General features: G+C 33.6%; 2 protein-coding genes and 1 long non-coding RNA gene across 3 annotated transcripts; all 3 read right to left on the minus strand.

The window, feature by feature from the left end:
• Positions 1-2713: 2713 nt before the first annotated feature.
• Positions 2714-5092, minus strand: LOC134267589 (uncharacterized). Its single transcript, XM_062749793.1, has 3 exons — positions 4643-5092; positions 2885-3062; positions 2714-2739 (listed from the first exon to the last, which is right to left on the minus strand). Exons 1-3 carry the CDS (start codon positions 5090-5092, stop codon positions 2714-2716), a joined length of 654 nt encoding a protein of 217 aa, XP_062605777.1.
• Positions 5093-5094: 2 nt separating this feature from the next.
• On the minus strand, positions 5095-8440 carry LOC134267597 (uncharacterized). The gene is made up of 4 exons (XM_062749799.1): positions 8401-8440; positions 6474-6552; positions 6179-6227; positions 5095-5535 (listed from the first exon to the last, which is right to left on the minus strand). Exons 1-4 carry the CDS (start codon positions 8438-8440, stop codon positions 5095-5097), a joined length of 609 nt encoding a protein of 202 aa, XP_062605783.1.
• Positions 8441-15042: 6602 nt separating this feature from the next.
• On the minus strand, positions 15043-16666 carry LOC134267590 (uncharacterized). The gene is made up of 3 exons (XR_009992183.1): positions 16404-16666; positions 15638-15961; positions 15043-15218 (listed from the first exon to the last, which is right to left on the minus strand). It is a non-coding gene; the product is annotated as an uncharacterized LOC134267590 (long non-coding RNA).
• Between the last annotated feature and the right edge of the window lie 2152 nt (positions 16667-18818).

Consider the following 18818-nt stretch of genomic DNA (forward strand, 5'->3'; position numbering starts at 1 on the left):
ATGTGGCATGCAAGTAGACTATACTAAGAACATAAAGAGACTTAATCAAGGATCATTATTCTTTTTATTGCTGTGGTAAAGTTTCAATTCCCAACTGCTTAAGAACTTCTCTCTTCCTTTGCTATAAGTACAAACCAGTAGAGCTTCAGTCTCCACAGAGACTTCTGGTTACTTATAGCAAAGGAAGAGAAACTTTACAACAGCAATAAATAGAATAATAATCCTTGACTAAGCCTCATTATGTTCTTATTGTAGTCTACTTGCATGCCACATTATATTATGATCAAACTAAAACTGTCTTTGGAGTAGCATTTTGAGTATTTAACCGAAATTTCTATTTTTAGTAACCAAGGCAATAATGTTCATCAAAGTCAAAAACCGATACACAGAATTGTTTATCTTAAGGCCGGTATACACGGTAAGATTTGTATTATAAGATTTGTATTATAAGATTTGTATTATAATACAAAATCTTACTGTGTATACACGCTTAATACAGTGTATCATAAGATTTTTCGAATCTTATAAAACTGTATTAAGAATAGAGCAATGCTCTATTTCCTAATACAAGTCTTAACTCACCTTTCACTTTCAACCAATCAAATGTACTCACATGGGGGGTCATCCTATTTATATCATTACTAAATAAAGCACATGGTAAATAATAATGGCAGACTTTTCGAGTAAAGATATCGAAAAACTCGTGGTTTTATGGGAAGGGGAAGAGAACCTGTGGAATATAGCAAGCTGTAGCTACCACAAAAAAAGATGCTAGAAGCAGAGCTTATTATCATCGTTTTTATTATTTTGACAGAGAGAGAAATATGGCAGGAAAAAACACGTGGGAATAATAGTTTATTTACAATCTTATAAGATATGTATTAGCGTGTGTACAAGAAAGTATTATAATACAAAAGTATTATATAGAGAATAATACATACCCTTTTCCATATCACATCCTGTATCAGCCCGAGACACCAATATCAGCCAGAGGGCCGAAGGCTGATATTGGTCGAGGGCTGATACAGGATGTGATGTGGAAAAGGGTATGTTTTATTATATTTATTACATACTTAGTAATAAAATACAGAGTATTTGGACTATGATTTCCGCATTCATAATGAATTGGAGAATACGGATCTGGAAATATAGATAAAATACGGAGGTAATTTGCACCTAAAATTTCCACATTTTCTCCATATTCAAAATATGGAGAAAATGCGGACGGGAGTATTTGGACTAATTTCAGCATTCTAGATTGGAGTATACGGAACTGATACAGAGGTTAGAAATGAGGAAATATGGAAATCTGGAAATACGGAAAAAAAACCCATAGGCATTTACATGGGTGGTTAAAAATTGGGAAATACGGAAATCTTTAAAATAAATACAGAAATACTGATGTGTCTTCTAACAAAAGTCACATGTCCTAAAAAGTACTAAGCCAAGCTATATAAAACTACAGTATATTTTGTCTTTAACCCTTTAATATTACGAAAAGATTAACAAATACTAATAATTTGTCACAGAAGTTTATCGTCACAAAACTATATTTCATTTAAATACATTTAAAAACCTTTTTGCAATATGAAAACTATCAAACACAATTAAATTATTAATAATTCGCATCGTTAAAGTTTATCATCACGAATTACATTTGTTTGAACTTTTGTATATAATAAATTTATTATTAAAAAAAACCATTTGTGTTACTACATTGAATTTTTAAAAAAAATATGTTATGAAAACATTGACATGTATTAACAATAACATATGCTTGATTATATTTATCAATTCTGAATGAGTAAACAATAACAATTTTAATTATAACAAACAATACAACAAACATTTCTCAACTGGTTTTGATACATATTATAAACTTTGTGATACACATAATAAACTTCGTTCATTAAATTATTCATATATGCTTAACAATGCTACAGTCTAACTGAACATCTCGATCACTAATTATTTAATACATCAATTCTTTGAAACAGCCATCTTATGAGACTTGGCACTCAAAACATTAACATGTATTAATAATATCAAATGCTTGATTAATACAACAAACATTTCTCAACTGGTTTTGATACATATTATAAACTTTGTGATACACATAATAAACTTCGTTCATTAAATTATTCATGTATGCTTAACAATGCTACAGTCTAACTGAACTTTCTACTAGAAAAGACAATTTTAGTATTATTTTTTCTTCACTCCTCCTGCAGACGGCTTTAAAATTTCGCCATTGATATTAGTTTTTTTTTTCATTTGGCCAACGCTCTTGTATAAGTTCTGAAATACAAATTCCTAGATTATAAACACTTAATAAACTTTATTGAAAAAATTGTTTATTTAAACACTGCATAATCATGACAATCATGCAGCATCAAATTTGACTTCAAAACAAATGGGCCAAAATGGCACTTCAATTTAACATATTGCAAATGTCAGAAATGAAACGGATATGAATGCTTCATCTGACTTGTATTTATTGAAGATGCTACACTTGTAATTAAGATATTGTATTAAAGGATGTAACTTAGAACAAAACTCACCGTATAAAACCTCCAGCCTAGTTGCATCAGCAATGGCTGGCCGGGCAGCCATCCCTTTCGGCCCCTTTCCAGTAACTGACCGCCCTTCCAATTCTTGTTTGGAAAACATTACCAGCAAAAGGGCCTTAGAAGCTTTTCCCATGTAGGAATATTTATCCCGTACAGCTTGTAACTGTTCCTGTTAAGATTAAGAATTTCACATGAAAAAAAATAAATAAATAAATAACTAGACGTACAATATAACTGGATAATGTTTGTATGTTATAATGCAATCATAAAAAAAAATTTTCTTGTGCCAAATGTAATTTTATCTATATTCTCACTTTCAATACATAATATTTTACAAACTATTGGCTTCAAGTAAAAATTAACTTTCGTCTTTCCATTGTATACATTTGTCTGGGTCTGGCTAACAGGTCTTGATGGTAATGACTCCAGGAGAGTATCTGCTTGCATGGGTTCTGGTTGGACAGTTTCTACATGATCGTCATACAGATTTGTCTGTAGAATTTATGAAAGGAAAGACAAGTGATTCAGTGTGAATGAGAATTCAAAGAGGCTGTTAGGCAATAGGTCTGTTCTTAAAGCATGCTGCATTTATATAAACATATGAAGTACACGCATACATACAGGGTGTTTCACAATATATGTCACACATCTAAACGGGAGTAATCTGAATATCGAGCATGATATCAAAAATACCAAAACACTATAGGTAAGCATATTGATCTAAAATTATGATATTGCAAAGTATCGGGAAAATTATGATATACCATGAAGTAACGGATGATATAATCAGTGATATCATAATTTCAGATGTTTTCAAAATGGAGTACAACTTGCAGCAAAAATTTGTTGTAAACTTTTATTATGAGAACGATATCCTAAATATTGTACAGGAGATGATGATGAAAAATATCCAGACCAGAAATATCGTATAGTTTTCAAATATTAAGAATAATTAAAGAGTTTGAAATAAATTATAATGTAAAGATGAAAGACAGTTAAATCCTGCCCCCCCCCCCCTCCCAAAAAAAATCAAGACGAGATGAGAAGAATATCAAAGTGAAGTCAATCATTGAGAAAACCTCATGAAAGTTATATCTGAGTTTAGGGAAATGGATGGTAACAATGCCAGTAACTGTATCAGGTGTATTTAGAAATCTTAAATTTAAGTTAACTGTGTCTGCATACAAGATTTCACCTATTAAAACTAATTGACGTTCAGAGTCGGTTATAGTTTGCAAGATTGACAGAAAGGAAGAGCGAAAGAAGTGGACACTAGTTTACACATAACTGTAGTTCTGAAACATTTATTAAATACAACTTTTAAATAAAAAAAGATATGAAATTTGTGGGTTCTAAAAAGCCAGATATAAAACGAGAAAAGTCTCGAGTATCCTGTGAAGCGTTGCAAAACAGTGGTCAGAAATTTCTAACCATTAGTCTCTTAAGTTATTTAGGACAATGTTGGGGAAACACTTGGAAAATATCATTTTAGGATTTGTTGCCATAGTAACTGAAGTTGAGAACGTTGGATGCTTCTGACTCAAAAAAATAGTTTTGAATATATGCTGATTAAAATGATATATCAAATGTATATATAGCTTTTGTTGTCATTTATTTATATGTCTTTAGATGTGTGACATATATTGTGAAACACCCTGTATATACAATGACATAAAATGGATCAATGATGCTGGTTACATTTTTCATCTAAAACAAGTGCAATAAAATATGAAAACATCTGTTAAAGATACCTATGGTCCAATTTCAAAACATTTTTAGTTAAAAACATATTCATATTTATCTGATACTTGTTTGTTGACACAGCAGTAATCTTAACACCCCCCCCCCCACTCACAAACCAATAAAATAAAACAAATTTGAAAACAAACTTATGTTAAGCAGATCTGTCAGAAAAATCAGAATCTGTAATACATAGACATGTGATAAATTACTGATATCCTACTCAAACCTTAAACATATTAATATTATGCTAGCTCAGATCAAGTTTTGTTTTAAATTTAATATCACTCACTTTAGTTCAAGTACATGTATTTCAATACTTTAATACTTACACTGGCAATTTCAATTGCAGACTGTAGCTGCCAGACAGCAGCTTCTATTTGTCTGCATCTCCTGCAGCTCAGTTGGTCATTGTTTCCATACAAAACGGATGTAAATAAATTGGAAGACTGTGACACTGTTACCGGTGCCCATGGTGTAAATGAGCTGGCTGAGGGTTGTGGTGTAGATGGTGTCCATGGTGTGAATGAGCTGACTGAGGGTTGTGGTGTAGATGGTGTCCATGGTGTGAATGAGCTGGCTGAGGGTTGTGGTGTAGATGGTGTCCATGGTGTAAATGAGCTGGCTGAGGGTTGTGGTGCCGGAAGCGTAGTTGACTCTTGTGGTGTAGGTTGCAGCTTTGTCATCACTAAACTTTCAGCAACTGCTTGTGATGCCAATGAGCTGCCTGAGGGTTGTGGTGCTCTTGTTGACTCTTGTGGTGTAGGTTGCAGCTTAGTCATCACTAAACTTTCAGCAACTGCTTGTGATGCGAATGAGCTGGCTGGCGGTTGTGGTGCGGGAAGCGTAGTTGACTCTTGTGGTTAGATTGCAGCTTTGTCATCACTAAACTTTCAGCAACTGTTTGTGATGCGAATGAGCTGGCTGACGGTTGTGGTGCCGGAAGCGTAGTTGACTCTTGTGGTGTAGGTTGCAGATTTGTCATAACTAAACTTTCAGCAACTGCTTGTGATGCCAATGACCTGGCTGACGGTTGTGGTGCCGGAAGCGTAGTTGACTCTTGTGGTGTAGATTGCAGCTTAGTCATCACTAAACTTTCAGCAACTGCTTGTGATGCGAATGAGCTGGCTGACGGTTGTGGTGCCGGAAGCGTAGTTGACTTTTGTGGTGTAGGTTGCAGCTCTGACATCATTAAGCTCTCTGCAACTGCTATAAGGGTTGCATCCTGAAGGAATAGGGAAATACTACTTGAGTAATGCAATATTCTATTAGGACTGTGCAGTGCATTGAAAATTATTTTTTATGTCCTTCTACAGCTTAGATACTTGTTGACGAATGGGAAAATAATATTTTTTCTTCATTGTATGATTTGTTGTGAAATGGACCATTGGATATTAAATGCAAATGGAAGAGATCATCTGACATAAGCTTAACCTGTCCAAATGCAAAATATTACTAATCATGTATATTCTTTCACTATTAATTTCCATATCAAAACATTTCCTGTATCCATTGTTAATAGGGGCCTGAAATTGACACCAATCGAAAACAGTTTATACTGCCAGTATGGATGGAAATACAATTCTGTCTAATGTACCTTGTGCATTTGTCAAAAGTGTGAGTTTTGATAAAGGTCTATTGATTATTTTTAAAATTGAGCTTTTGTGCAGTTGAGGTAAAAAATAAAATTAGAAAAGTAAATCCAGAATTGAGCACAATAAATAATTATAATTTACACCCATTTTTTCTATGGTGGTACTGAAGCTCTCTGGTCTGTATTTGTTCCCCAAAGAGCTTTAATTCAGCAGCTATTTATTTCTATGAATTCATGATTTAATCTATGAAGATATCTATTGGTAATTACTTACCGTTGCTATTTTGCTGGACACCACTTTCTTTCTCTTCTTCGTGGGCTGTCTAAAATGGAATAGGAAATTTATTATAATTTAAGAAATGAATTGCCAATATTTTCTTGATATGAAAATGCTTCTTCTTCTGAGCAATGACATCTGATAGCTGTTTTAAGTATAAAGTGATTGTAAAATGTTCCCCTTTACACTCAACTTACATTTATAGCATTCCAACATCTCAGTTTACAAAAGTAAATTGTTTTTAAAAAACTGAAGGAAATGGTAATTAAAGTTGAATCAGTTGAAGTAGTACCTTATTTCTTGCTCCTGAGTTTTTCTCTTCTTTTTTGTCTTTGGCTCACTTGTAGTACATGTACTTGGCACATTAGTCCCTGTTATTAAACATAAATTGTTTGATGAGCAAGCATTACGCTCATGACATAGTTCTTGATAACCAATCATGATTATTTAAGAAGTACAACCTTTTTACTACGAATGGCAATTTCTAATTGGTTAACTGATTACTCAGTCGGAAGATGGCAATCGGTTAGAAAATCTGTAATCGGTTGGTCGGAAAATAAAATTTATATTAATTTGAACCTAATTTTGTTAAAAATTCATTTCAGAAAAAAAGAATTTTTTGCATAAGGCTGTCTAAAATTAAAACTATGTTTAACGTCACCCGCGCGCGTAGGTTTATGAGAAATTCGTCTTTGAAAAAAACAAACAATTCGGAATTCCGTATGTCCGTTCCGGTTTTGTTCTACAATTAGCGACTAAATTCTGCTTCCCGTAGTGACAGAAAATGTGCTTTGATAGCCGCAGTAAAGGCAGTTGGTGTCTTATTAAAGAAAACTAGTGAATTAAAGAGCTTGGAACCATAAATGTAAGTAAAAAATAGATGATTTTATGATTGAAGTTAATGACAAAGTCTAGTTTTTTATTTTTTGTCAGTCTTCGAATCACATGTACAGACTGACAGACTCTTATTGGCTGAACTTTTCATTGTACTTTGGAGAGAATCGAAAAACTTTTTTACTGAGTGGAAAGTGTGTCAAAAACCAATATTTATATACAGTGAAAAACATCATTTAAATCTTATTTAAAGCTGACATGAATTCTTAAAAACGCAACATTTTCATCTATGTACGACTTGTTTTATACCAACTATAGTCGTATTCCGCCATATTTCTTTCAGATACCTTGTCTCATTGTAACGATATATACCCCAATGCGCTCGTTACAATTGAATGATTTTTTGGTTTGGGTATCGACTTGTGCACATCTCCGATGGTAAAGCATATGAGAACACATGAGGAGATCAAGACATTTCAAAACCACAATAAACATAATAATCATATTTCTGAATAATTATTGATTTGAATCAAATGTAATTAAAAAAAGAAAGAAAATGCAAGTTTGAAAGAAAGTTTTAGTTGCACGAGTACGCATTTTTACACTGCGCCAATTTATGCAGAATAAACATGAAATAAAAAGCACTAAAACGCGTAAACACACTCTGAAATTACTATCATTTGAATAGAACAAAACAACCAGTGTCTTTGATTTGCAGGTTTTATGCAAACTTTGATGCATATCGAGAAAACGCGTCGAACGCTGTAAACGTACCCATACCTGGTAATAAGAACTCTGCATCGGTTCGAAGATGTGCACACAAGTCAAGTGATATACACCCTGAATTCCATTTATTGAAAAATGCAACACAAAAAAGAAATAAACTCCATAAAAAATCAAAAGTAAACACACTGTGACTACTCCGTTCAGCCTAGCACATCAAAACACTTAGTCCGTGCTGATCAGATTTTGGTCAGGGAAAATATCACAAGTGGAAAAGAGAAGTTATTTGGTATTTGCGCAGCTGAAAGGGGGGGGGGGCTAAAGTATAATTATAACGACTTTATAGGGTACAACTGAAAATTGTTTATCTAGTTCTAATAAACATTCTATATATAGTCTGCAGTTGTTTTGCATCGCAAAATTCATTTGTCAATTACAACTGATTATTTTAGTACTAATCTCAAATCTAAACCAAGTAATTTGATATACGGTAATTATTTAGTTCAAGACTTAAAAGCATTTAACCAGAATACAAAATTTTACGTGTACATTTGTTCGTTCTTTAACACACACGCAAAAAAAAACATCCCTTGTTTAGATTGACATTTAGGCATTTGTATTTTTAAGGGGGGGGGGGCAGAAATAATTAACATGACCGTTACCTAAATAGTCTTGGAAGACAGACATCTCTGCCAATTCCATTTTTCGAGATTTTTTATTGCCTCACTCCGACCACAAAGTATGTGCATTTTTGAGGAATGTGGCTGTTTTATGATTATTACAGAAAGTCTTTCGAGATTTCAGTATCCCTGTCTGAAAGTCTAGCTTTTTTAAAAATAAAAATAATTTCTGTTGCAATATTTGGGAGATGTTTTTAAAAAGTAGGATAGGGATACTTGAAACCTGGTTGAATACAGATAATTTTTAATCACTATTTTATTCATTGAACTCTCTTTATTCTCCTGTAACCATCCGTAAGCGCAATAAGAGATATAAAATCATATGCATTTTGTGCTGTACCATTTATTAGATCCTGGGACAGATCAAGAATTTTTTTCAGGCGGGGATGTCGAAACTTGTTCAAAAATTGAAATAATAATTTTACTTTTGACAAGAAAAATAAACCTAAACGCCGAAATTAAAAGGGAAATAAACGTCAAATCTACATCAAAGGAATGGGAACATTGGGAACTTTCTCAAATACCTTCTAGCTCAGGTAAGGAATCTGGACAAAAATAATTAAGACAAGAGGTATAAAAAGCTAATTTTTGGAAGAATGTGGGACTCTCATCGGCAGTTTGCTATCCCTTCCTATATGCTTCGACTATTAACATTTTATGTCAAGAAATATAACGCACATTTAATTGGCGGATCCAGCCATTTTTAGAAAGGGGGGATTCCAGGTCGGTGCCCTCAGCACTCAGGCGCAGATCCAACAATTTTTTTCCGGGGGGGGGAGGGGTCCACCTCAGTTCCAAATAAAAAATCTAACCCAGAAATTTCTTGACAAGCAAAAAAAAAAATAAATAAAAAACAGACTCGTAAACTCGCCCAGACTTCAATAACTTATTTCGTGGGGGGTGGGGGGGGGGAGTCGATGACTTCTGATTAGAATTAGAGTTAGACTATTTATTCAATCAATTTCGGCCCACAGTGGTGCATATAGAACAATGTACAAAATCATTACAGTTATACATACACAAACAGAACAAAACAAACATTGTATAAATAAGCTTCGAACCTTAGACTTTTCATCCAATTTAACATAAATTCGCATTTACCAGGGAGTCGGCGTTTTCCGAGGGGGGTCCAACGTAAACTTTTTTCCTTGCTTTAGTATACAAATTTCATCACCTTGCACAGCCCGGGGGGTGGGGGTGGTCCTGACCCCGCAATAGATCCGCGCATGACACTCATGCCTAGAATCACACCACAGCCACTTCAATTTGTATTGACGGGGGACCTCCAAATTCAGTTGACAAGCAAAAAAAAAAAAATAAACAAACAAACAAACAAACACAAAAAAACTTTTAAAAAAACCCTATGTATCACACTCTAATATCCATTTTTTTTAGGGGGGCTTCCTGTAACTTTTTTGTTCGGTACATTACTTTTAAAAATGCTTGAATCTGCGCATTTTCCGGCAACAAAAAATGTGGAGGGAGCTTCCAAATCAAAATATTATTTAAAACTGCAGCAAAAGATTATCATAAAAAAAGCCCCCTCCATTTGCATACTACGGGAACATTTTAAACCTTTATCTTCACTGAAACGAAATATTCCATGTATATTTCATGTATACTTCTAAAAGTTAGTTACTTCTGAGGTGTTCAAAAATGGTATAGCCAAAGTTCGCTGGAATCTACCTTGCATGTTACTGGTGGGTGATCGGAGCCCTTAGCCAGGGTTACCAAGACAAGATAAAAGAACTTGGAGATGAGTTTCAATACATACTAAAGTGCAGCTCGTTACTTTCAGAAAGAATGCTATGCTTAACAGAAAAAAGCATAAAATTTCAGAATGTAATTAATTCTTGACACATTATGAGTAACAATAGATACTGTTTTCTGTGAAAATTGTGCTCTTTTATAAAGAAAAAAAATAAAATATGCCCCGGCCTAAATTCCCATACTTCACATTTATAGCAACGTACAATTTTTTGTTTAGTTTCTTATTCACGCATGCTTTATAGATCTACTGTTATGTATAAAATCACCTATATATTTTGTGATCTCTGTATACTGTTGTAAAATGGTGAAGAGATTCAAATAAATGACTGAAAAATGATTGAAGGTACAAAGAGGAAAGCAAATCCGCGAAAATCTACAGATCTAGCGAACAGACAGGACAAAGGAGATTTTTTTTTTCAAATTATATCTATCTTTTATATTGCAGAAAAAAACATTCTCTCTCTTTCTCTCTGTGTATGTATGTGCAAAAATAAAGGGGGTCCAATCCCCGGAACCCCACCCCACCTCTGGATCCGCCAATGAATTCTATTTCGATCATTCATGTACCACAGCATCAAGCTCGTTTATTGTGTAAAAAATTATAAAATAAGTTTAAATCAAGTTATATTAGGTCTATATTTAAAAAAAAAAAATAAAGCCAATACAAAGTTTTTATAATGAAAATATTTGATCGTAATAAAATCCGATCTTTTTCAGAGAGCGTTATGCAATTTTTATTACCCCCCCCCTTTCACGAGAGAATCTAGTCAAAGGGTGAATGATTTGTAATGTTGCTCGCTATGAAATAAATGTAATGTAGTTAAGCCAAGTTTTTAAAACTTGTTTACATTTACATATACATACAAGAGTAATATTTGGTTGATTGAAAAAATTATTTGCGTTTTTTCAATCAACCAAATACCAGTAAGCTTTCCACCTTTGAAATTTCCCCTGAACAAATAGACTGATCGTCGTGGACAACGTGCGTCCAAGTGCTATGTGATGAAAATTATTTACTGTTCAGCTAGCAATGGATTACATGACTTCTGAGATGCATATTTCAATAAAAGTAAAATAGGATATTTCTTTAGACATGTGCACATCCCTGTAACGATAGCAGTATTCAGGTAAATATCTTTATCACTGCGTTCGATGCATATTCTCGACCTGCATGCGTGCATATCCAAACGGTTTTTGCTGTTTTCCGTGTTATTTTTTTTCTAAATTGCAGCAAATGCATTCAAAAATTATTCACTTCTCAGTTTTGTTATAGTTTTTGTTGGATTTTTTAACTTTTAAAACATGTTTTTGGTCAGTTTATGGATTTTTGACAACTTTGCTATCGGAGATGTGTACATGTCGACAGTCAGGCTAGAAAATCACTCAAGTGAAACAATTCTACTAGGCTATATATAGCAGGTACAGGTGGCCAAAAATCTTCGATTAAATATGGCGGAATCGAAGAAATATGGCGGACAAGGGCGTACAGGAATGTAGTAAGTCGTACAAAGATGAAAACTGATGCCTTTTTAAGAGTTCATGTCAGCTTTAATATTAAAAGAAATATTTCTGTAAAAATCGAAAGGAACAGTAATGAGTAAGATAATTTATTTCTTCATAATTCATGTACCAGTACAAATAGCTACAATTTTTGGAAAAGATAATACTTGTCTTAACCATTTGAGCAGGGAGAAGCTTACCGAAGATAGAGCCTTTCAAGTGAAGGAGAGTAAGGAAAGTGGTTTGAGGTATTCCAAGACGTGAAGAATCCTGTCCTTTGTGTGGAATTCAAGGTATTAAAGATAATCTAACAGCTATCAGTATGGTCCAAATATATATTAGTATTCACACTTTCAAAACTTAATGCTAGTAGATCTAGTACTAAGAAAAAATACGACATAATTCAATTTGAGGATATTTCAACATGAACAGTTTTAAATATTGTCATCAATAATTTTAATTGTAGATATTGAGCAACTACTCCCACAAGAAGAAGCATTTGCCTCCAGGGTACCATGGACGTGTGGCAATATAAATCCAAAGGACAACTGAGGCCTAGTTAAAAGCCACTTTCCTGCACATTCAGTCATAGACTACATTTTTTGCTAACAAAGGGACTCAAACTGATTTACTTACAAGGAAAAACTCTGCTAGGAAAATTAATCTTAGGTGTCATATCAATTAAATGCTCATATTAATTGTAATGTTTTTAATGTACTGTATAGGTTAATTTGAATAAATTCACAATTGTTTGAAAATTTTGTTTGTTTATTTTTTTCCTCTCTCCCTCGTAGGTTTTGAACTTTAGATGTGACGTTAAACGTAGAATTAACTTTAAACAGCCTAAACATTGATAATTCAGTGTTTTCACATACCCAAGCTGACTTGGATGCAATTATGGTTTTCCTGATTGAGAATGTAGGACAATTGGTCACTTATTATCACCCTTAATGCTAAGACGTCGCGCACGGTATTTTTGTGTAACGTCAAAATAACGTTATTTTAAAACGCTAAATATTGACGTTACAGACTTGAGTATTTTATGACTTTAATTTATACAAAACACATATACATGAAATCAGTTTATTGTGTTTAAATTTTTCAGCTATGTATTTTATAACTTTTATACATGTATTGTCAGTATCATTACAAAATACAGATCTGAAGCAGACGCGAAGTAATTTTCCTTTACATTGTTTCTTCTAAACATCTTAAAATTCGCTCATGAAGCAATTCCTCAATATGTATAACGCCATCGTCATCAATTTCAAGTTCAGAACATATGTATATGACTGATTGTGCAGGCACTATAGCTGGTATTCTTCATATTAGTTTCTGTTCTAAAGGATTTTCATTTTGAACACCAAAATAGTATCCATTTTCTACTCTGCTTCCTTCCGGAAACGACATTCCCCACTTGTCGGTTACACATTTTCGCAAGACAACTGGTTTTTTCGATGCTTTTAAGATGTAGTACGGATAATTTATATCATCTGCTTTCACAGCAAAAATTGTATCTGTAGAAATCAGTTCGACAATATCTAAATCATCAGTTTCATCAGTTTCGCTTTCATCGTTTTCATGGTCTGTTTGTTTTTTCATTGTTATTGTCGAAAACTGCCCAAGTTGATCATTGTTCAAACACTCATTGTAATCACCAATAACGCAGCTGTCACAAGAATAACAAGATAATTTTCGAGTTTGAAGTTTACCGTTTATTGATGAACAAATTTGATGAATTTTTCTATTGTCTTTGACTGGTTGGAAATACCTATCTCGGTCCCTGTCTTCAGAGTTGATGTACCTATTAATATCCGACGTGAACATTTAGATGTATCGGTTGTACGAGATAGATTACTTTGAGCAAACTCAAAGAAATCTTGCGCACTTTGGATTACTTGAGATCCACGAATAACGGATAAATCTGCTTGTTCTTTTACGTAACCACCCGCAGCATCTTGAGGCCCCCGTGCATGAGAGGTTTCAAAATAATTTCTGATAACTTTTGAATATCCAAAGTCAGAGCATGAATAGGATATGTCTCCCATGCAATGGCGACTTTTATATTGGGCACTGCACCCATCAGTGAATTCATGCATCACGGACACATCACGATATAGATCGTAAATATTCCGCAAGTAACTTTTGTACATTATTTGTAAAGTGATGGTCATGCTTTTGGTCTGGACTTATAACAATGAAATGTTCAGTCACAATATTTGGATCGTTTTCTGAACTGTCTTTCCCGTCATATTCCAAAACAGAATGTCGATGAACAATCGTTACATGTATAGACACTTCTTGTTTTTGAAAATAGGACGACTGAATCTCGCACTTTTCTGTGCATCTATAATTTTCTGAAAAGTCGTGAATAGCGACACAGTGACCAAAGGGTAAATTATTTACCAAGGATTTCATTTGCTTTGACTGCCAATATGCACGGTACTGATGCGCAGGAAATGTTTCCATTATTTGTTTGAAGTATTGAAACATCTCGTTCGGTGATGTTAACTTTTTTATGAGAATTAGTTTTTTGATAATCTTTTCTCCTTTTACTTTCACATCTTTGTACTCATATCTTTCCCACGATACCTGAGTGTCACTTTGATCTAACTCCTCTGGTAGAAAAAATAATTTTTCAACACCACATTCATCGCATTCGCGATTTAAACACGACATTTTATGCTGATGGGTATTAGCTGATTTGGGACATAAAGTATCATCTACTAACTCGGACAATGATGTGTATACTTTAACTTGACTATTACATGTAGCTTGTCCTGCCAACACTTTTTTGCGAAACTGCATACAGTTTTTAAATAAAGAGCGCATTTCAACATGTTGACGACAACAGCAAGTTAATTTATCTTTGAAGCGCGCTGTGCGTACGAAATAGGGTTTGCATTTTTCAAATGCCCTTTGTCCTATCTTAATTTCGGGATGTATTTCTTGGAAGTCTTGAAAAACTTCAGTCTGAGTCTTTTCCAATATATGGCACGGGTGTGACGAATATAGTCTCGGACCAAGTCGAACTCTCTTAATGTCGTTTTTATTATTCGTCGGCCTACTATTACTTTCCTGTAGCCAGAAGTTAAAGACAATTTTCTTGGTATCCTCGGTTAAGGAATCAGACCTTGTTTTTCGAGCGGTATAAAGAAACGACGAATGTTCAGAGTGTAACACTTGTGCTCTTGTCCTTTGACCTTTAAGTATCGTTTTGGTTTTGACGCCTAGCTTGTCTGCCAGATTTTTAACAGCTCCTTTTTTATTTGACAAATTCTGTCCATTTACGGCAGATGTCAGAATTTTCAAACTTGCGGTTGCATCTTTATTTCTTTTTTGTTTTACGGTAGAGATGATTTCTTTAACATTTTCTAGGGCAGATTTCTCTAAACTGTCGTTGAGTGAAGAGTGAAATTTTTCAACCGCTGGTGACTTTGACACTCTTTTTTTTATCTATATAAGCGGAAATTACAGCTGCACGTTTGCTCGAATTTTTTGGTAGAGCTTCCTTAAGTCTTTTTATTGTTCTAAAAATAGATAAGGTATATATATTTGCAAACAGAAAACCTCAATCAATATCTAATGATTTAATTATGATCTCTTTTAGAAGGGCTAAAATTAACAATTTTCAAAATAAATATATGTCATTAAAGTATAATATTTATACGTGTACATATCTAAGGTCGTGGATACTTGCGGGAAGGGGGCAAGCGAAGACCGAACCCCCCCCCCCCCCCCTCCTAGGTATTGATAATTCCGTTTGCACATGTATATACATGTATGCTTATTCACAATCTTTGTAAAAAACTTTATTTTTAAAATCGTTTTATTTTTTAAACTAAAAATTTGCGTTAAAAATTTTGTATTTTAAAAACGGCCCCTATTTCCCTTCTGTGTATAACAATATCAATTGAGTAAATTTAGAGATTTATTTTTGAATTAATACCTAGCCTTTTCCATCCTGTTAGAAAAAAGTTGTTCTTCGTCATTAGAAGCATCGTGTAGTCTTGTCCGTTGTCTGTACATTTTCATATATTCTCTTCTCTTTCGTTTTATTTCTTTTTTCTTGAACTTTTTCTTGCTTTTTTCTTTCATTGTATGCTCTCTGTTTAATAGCACTTTCAGTCTTACTATAGGTTTTGGTAGATTTGGGACTTTTTCTGTATTGATGTATTTTATAACTCCTACGTTTCTGTTCTCTTCTTTTCTCTTTTTTCTTATCTTTATTAATTTTTATTCTTTCTGTTGACGAAAGGGTTGAATTCGTTTCCTTGAAAAGGCAAATGCGCAAAAAATTATTTTTGACGTTATATTCTACTTTGCTGAAAAACGTTGAAATTAAATGCGTAACAAAACAGACTAGACATCGTAATTTTGGTCTCTTTTTTTCGCATGAATTCTATTTATCTTGAATTTTTAATCATGTATTTTTGTTAGCTTGCACATTTTGAAAATGAGATTGTAGCTATTAAAAGTTATCTATTAAGAAAATTATAAAGCCTTTTCTCCGGGGTATATTCTCGTAAACTATCATAATAACGTAATTTGTACCAAAGTAACAAAACTGACTAGACATCAAAATCTTTTGACTAATATCATAAAATAAGGACATATGTCTTTTAAAAGAATCATTTGTTTTCTTGAATATTTGCACATTCCATATTTCACTTAAATTTTATTTTTTTTAATGAAAAATAATCAAAATGCCTTACCAAATATTCCATTTTGTCTGATTTTGTCTTTAAATCACAACATGTTACAAAATTTGACCGCTTCTACGGACGCCCATAAACTGCCATTTTCTGATTTTATTGAAATGAATTTTTTATTGACATCATCATATGACGTCATAGAAGCGATGTGCAAAATTTCGGGAAAATACGTGCAGACAAAATGCGAAAAATGACAAAAAACTATAAGCGCTCTTCTTCAAGTGTTACAAATTACGCAATTAAGACACCCAATACCGTGCGCGACGTCTAAACAAATCATATCGTCTGTATATAAAGACATTACAGCCTACAGTTTTGGGAAATATGGAGAGAAATCAGCATACTTTTGTTAATGTTTGACTTTGAGATATCTGGTATGAACAATGGAACTCTCCGTGTGAACAAGGCATTAGTCTTTGTATAATGATATGTATCATGTTCATTCATACATTGTAAGGTACCTTACCTTCCACCACTCTGACCACTTTCGCTTCATAAAATCGATTTTCCCATCGAGGCGATAGGGGATGGACTCCTTCCTACTAAAGTCACTGGTACTCGCTGGCTCGCTCATCTTAGTCGAAGAATAAAGTCACTGCTGCGGATCTACCTGGCATATAAGGCACAATTGTCTACACTCAGGTCATTCCAATCCAAAGGCAGAGGACTATTTGAAAATGCTGTTATCCAAAGATCTTGTCTGCTTTACACTTTTTCTATAGGTAAATAGCTCTGTGTGGTGTATAGAATAAGAAATGCAATTCAGGGTTGTCAATTTGAAGATTTTCTATCTTGTTTTCGTTTTATTAAATTAGGAAGCCCTTCTCCCTTTGATGACCCTGAGTTTAAACTCTAGAGACCTAATTCAAGTTTAGCAGAAAGTTTGGAATGGGTACACGGAACAATGGGTATCATTGAAAACTTGAAAATGAGGTATGGAATTCTATACATATAGTATAATTTGAAATTATAAATTATAATATCTATCTTATATGTGTAATATTGATCCAGTGTTCCTTAGCTTTATTGTACGTTTGCAGCGAGTTTACTCAAGCAAGAGAAGTTCTGGAAAAGGGGGAATACAAGGGCATCAAGCTACGAGGAAATGCTACCTTGTCATACATCACCTTGACATTGGACGGTTTTCAAAATTCATTGCGTCAGAGGATTGACCAGAGTGAAGTCCTCAAGTGCACCCGGATAACCCAATTAAAGAATTGGCCTAGTGTCGAGTCGTTGTTAGCAGGTACATATTTATTTGTTATTAATTTATCTTCTGATACTTATTTTCAATTGAATACTTATTTACTAAAATACTTACTCAAGTGTTTGCTCCAAAATTTTTATTTATTTTTGCAATTTATTAAACATTGTTAATATTAAATATTTTTCTAATAAGTTGTATTGATTGTTGATTACTTGATGTTCATGCATTGACTTATTGTTGTTTTCAGATTGAACTAGTGTTGTTGATGTGACACTGACAGACCGTTTTTATGTTGATAGTACGCATTATATCCTAAGTAGACAATTTTGGTATGAAATAAAGAAGATTTGAATTATAAATTTAAGAAGTCAAAAACATCAAATTCAATGATTGAAAGATTTTTTTTTCATGTATGATAATAAATTAAATTATGTTGAATGAAATTTGCATGAAACAGGCTGAGTATATTTGATTAAATAAACTTTAAATAATTATAACTATCATAATATTTATTATTATTACAGATTATGGAAATGAAGAGATGAAAACCGCAAGTGGGCATTTTGACAATACTTTGAGAAACGCTAATCCTGAATTCTTGACGGAGGCCTTATTGTCTGAATGGCAGCTGATGAAACGAGTCATGTTCAAAAGGTATATTAAATGAATGAAATCATTTCCTCTGGATACTGTTAAAGTGATGAATTGCACGTCTTAATCAAATCTCTTAATTTTAAAATTAATAGGCATGGGAACAGACTTCACAGTTCCACGTGGGTGGAGATTTATGATCCAGACTTTCCCCTTGTAATGAATGTTGCGGACATCCACTTATGCATACCGCCAACCAGTGTGCGATGTGAGACTACCTTCTCACATATGAAACTGATAAAAACCTGCAGAAGGACATGGATGAGAGGGTCTACCCTGAGCAATTTGCTCTTGGTTTAGTTAGAGTCAGCTGATGTCCAGGACTTCACATTTGGATGGTAACCTTTATAGCATTTACGAATATTAAGACATTTATACAAATTGTGTCATATACATGTGATAAGTAAATCTTTTTATTTCAGAATCAGATAGTCAGAAAAAGACGAACTAGCGTATAAGGAAAGATGCAGACCACGTGGAGCAGAATAAGAATCTCAGACAGCTGAGACTTGGAGAGAAAGTGAATAGGAGAATGAGAGCGAGGGCGATGAGGAAAA

The sequence above is a fragment of the Saccostrea cucullata genome, unplaced genomic scaffold (assembly GCF_032062105.1).
Source record: "Saccostrea cucullata isolate Sc308-1 unplaced genomic scaffold, CSIRO_AGI_Scuc_v1 ctg1078, whole genome shotgun sequence".
Taxonomy (NCBI): domain Eukaryota; kingdom Metazoa; phylum Mollusca; class Bivalvia; order Ostreida; family Ostreidae; genus Saccostrea; species Saccostrea cuccullata.